The 3,770-nt window shown below is 47.7% G+C and overlaps 1 protein-coding gene across 1 annotated transcript in view; it reads right to left on the bottom strand.

The window, feature by feature from the left end:
- The window catches only part of LOC128204916 (uncharacterized), an 8,049-nt gene extending 5,168 nt beyond the window's left edge, over window positions 1-2,881 (bottom strand). The window contains exon 1 of the mRNA XM_052906321.1: window positions 2,628-2,881. Within this exon, the coding sequence (XP_052762281.1) occupies window positions 2,628-2,881 (254 nt within the window). The remainder of the gene's footprint in view (window positions 1-2,627) is intronic.
- Window positions 2,882-3,770: the final 889 nt, after the last annotated feature.

Raw genomic sequence — 3,770 nt, 5'->3', positions numbered from 1 at the left:
GGGGGGCATAATGTTTGACAAACATCTCTTGTTTATTCATTAACTTAATATTTGTGTGACTCCGAAAAAGGGCATAGTAAGATCGCACATATGTCCGTCTGACCGTCCGTCAATGCGTCCGCCTCAATTTTCTTGTAACCGGACTGTAACTTTCTTCTGTCCATGCGTGTAGGACCTGTGAAAACAATTATCATGCGTATAATGCAAGCTATTGCATTTTGTTATGCGAAACTAAAACGGGAGCTGAGAGAAAATGTATGTTCATAATACAAATTCTCTTGCAGGACCAATTCATCGCATCCATGAGTGTACATTGACTGATGATTGCACGCGTTCATGACTGTATTTGGACCATTTCAACGCGCCCATGACTGTATATGGACCGATTCCACGCGTCTATCAACGAATACCAAGCGCGTTCATGAGTGTATATCGACGAATACCACGCGTCTATGAGTATATATATATATGGACAAATTCCACGCGTCAATAGGTGTATATGGACCAATATCACGCGTCAATGAGTGTATATGGACCAATTCCACGCGTCCATTAGTGTATATGAACAATTCCAGGCGTTAATGAGTGTATATAGACCAATTCCACGCGTGTATGAGTGTATATGGACAAATTCCACGCGTGTATGAGTGTATATGGACAATTCCACGCGTTCATGAGTGTAAATGAACAATTCCACGCGTTTATGAGTGTATATGAACAATTCCACGCATTTATGAGTGTATATGGAACAATTCCTCGCGTGCATGAGTGATTCAGTGATTCACGCGATTCTTCGATTCTTTGAGTGTATGGACCGACTCATCGATTCTGTGAATGTGTATGTGACAATTCCACGTTTTGGAGAGTGTATATATATGGACAATATGTATGGACAAATTGATTATTTCATCGACCGAGCCACGTCCTGCCGGAGGAACAACCAGTAAGATGTTTTTTGTAGATATACTTAAATGCAAACCGTTAAAGTATGTCAAAGGTCTACACCTAAATCATGCTCCTATTTTTTACCCTTTCCCTCATTCTCCCCGTTTTATAAGCATAAATAATATTGAACCTGATATTAGGTGTAGAACTTCATATTTAAGGTCAGGGCGGGCGAAATAGACAGTGTTGCACTGTTGGGGTTGCATCAATATTTCATATCTAAATAGCAGTGCTTGTTACTCATGGGTTATTTGGCTACATGCTAGTATGGATATAGATGTATTGAGACGATCCCTACAGTGTCAATTCCTGTTTTGCCAGTCCATATGGTCCGATAACTTTGATATCGAAAGAGATCGTTGCTCTTCAATTATCAGATTTGTCAGACAATCTTTCAAGTTTAAGGTATCACATACTTAGTCAATCAGGGTGTTATTAATGTATACACACCTGGCAAACTCGATATGGGATGCTTTTGTGTTATATGTGAATATACGTTGATGCTATAGGTAAAACGTATATATACAAAGGCCATGCCTGAATCCATATATGTGACTTTATTTATCCTCATTTTTTTAACTAAGTTCTGACTTTGAGCTAAACTCTCATTGGCTCAAAGTCATCAACGTCACATAAGTACATGGTATTGGGTGTGGTCTTTCATTATTCCATGTACTCGCGATATCACAATCACCTCCGTTAACAGGCCAACAGAATGATTCATCAGCACCTCTTTCAATCTCGTTGTAAAAACACATATATCATGGATATACATTATGTTATACCATTTCTAACTAAACCACATTTATTTTAAAAATGATTGATTTAAATTGTATTATGATTATGATTATTTTGGGTAAATATTAGCAGCAGTGTTTATCTTTGATATGTGTGTTTCCGATTTTCAAAAAATGCAAAGCCGATAGCTACGCGACACGCGATATTTTGCACGCGATATTTTTGCACGCACAACACTACACATATACACACTCCCGTTTAATCATACACATGTAAAAATAAATAAACTAAAACATACACATTAAGATTAAATTAGGAGATTGAATAGGGATACAAATAATAAACTTAGGTAAACAAAACTATGAAAATATAAATTAAAATAAGTAGGTAACATGTAACTTAAAAACAATGAAAAAGTAGGAGAAAATAATAAGGTGAAAATAATGGATTGAAATTAAAATAGTATACAATGATCAGTTAAAAGGCCTATTGGCATATTTACTAATCATTGTATTGCATAATATACAACAATGATAGCTATTGAGAGGTTAATAAGCTTCCCTACTGATAGGCCCAGCTTATTAACTTAATAAACCGGCAACACAATGTAGATGAGAGAGGTGTTACGGTGATTGTGATATTTTATTTTGTGGACCTTCAACGGATGACCTTGGCTGCAGAAAAGGTGAGGTAGTATAGTATCTTTGACATTCATTTTGTGGATGTCAAGTCTCTTATTAATCGTCATAGCCAGTGTCTTATAAGGTACCCGTCTCTGTTCGCCATGCTGCCCGGCTGGCGTGCAATTGCGAGCCCGTGTCCGTTCGCCAAGCTGCCCGGCTGGCGTATCCGTTCGCCATGCTGCCCCGCTGGCGTGTCCGTTCGCCATGCTGCCCCGCTGGCGTGTCCGTTCGCCATGCTGCCCCGCTGGCGTGTCTGTTCACCATGCTGTCCGGTTGGCGTGCTCTTGCGAGCCCGTGTCCGTTCGCCATGCTGCCCGGCTGGCGTGTCCGTTCGCCGTGCTGCTCGGCTGGCGTGCTCTTGCGAGCCCGTGTCCGTTCGCCATGCTGCCCGGCTGGCTTGTCCGTTCGCCAAGCTGCCCGGCTGGCGTGTCCATTCGCCAGGCTGCCCCGCTGGCGTGTCCGTTCGCCATGCTGCCCGGCTGGCATGCAATTGCGATCCCGTGTCCGTTCGCCATGCTGCCCGGCTGGCGTGTCCGTTCGCCATGCTGCCCGGCTGGCTTGTCCGTTCGCCATGCTGCCCGGCTGGCGTTTAATTGCGAGCCCGTGTCCGTTCGCCATGCTGCCCCGCTGGCGTGTCCGTTCGCCATGCTGCCCGGCTGGCGTGCAATTGCGAGCCCGTGTCCGTTCGCCATGCTGCCCGGCTGGCGTGTCTGTTCGCCATGCTGCCCGGCTGGCGTGCAATTGCGAGCCCGTGTCCGTTCGCCATGCTGCCCGGCTGGCGTATCCGTTCGCCATGCTGCCCGGCTGGCGTGTCCGTTCGCCATGCTTCCCGGCTGGCGTTTAATTGCGAGCCCGTGTCCGTTCGCCATGCTGCACCGCTGGCGTGTCCGTTCGCCATGCTGCCCGGCTGGTGTGCAATTGCGAGCCCGTGTCCGTTCGCCATGCTGCCCGGCTGGCGTGCAATTGCGAGCCCGTGTCCGTTCGCCATGCTGCCCGGCTGGCGTGTCTGTTCGCCATGCTGCCCGGCTGGCGTGCAATTGCGAGCCCGTGTCCGTTCGCCATGCTGCCCGGCTGGCGTATCCGTTCGCCATGCTGCCCGGCTGGCGTGTCCGTTCGCCATGCCGCCCGGCTGGCGTAACCGTTCGCCAAGCTGCCCGGCTGGCGTGTCCGTTCGCCATGCTGCCCGGCTGGCGTTTAATTGCGAGCCCGTGTCCGTTCGCCATGCCGCCCGGCTGGCGTGTCCGTTTGCCAAGCTGCCCGGCTGTTGTGTCCGTTCGCCATGTTGCCTGGCTGGCGTGCAAATTACGAGCCCGTGTCCGTTCGCCATGCTGCCCGGCTGGCCTGCAATTGCGAGCCCGTGTCCGTTCGCCATGCTGCCCGGCTGGCGTGTCTGTTCGCCATGCT

This window comes from Mya arenaria, chromosome 2 (assembly GCF_026914265.1).
Source record: "Mya arenaria isolate MELC-2E11 chromosome 2, ASM2691426v1".
In the NCBI taxonomy this organism is placed as follows: domain Eukaryota; kingdom Metazoa; phylum Mollusca; class Bivalvia; order Myida; family Myidae; genus Mya; species Mya arenaria.
Note: the sequence above shows the minus strand (reverse complement) of the source record. Positions and strands in the feature narration are given on the sequence as shown.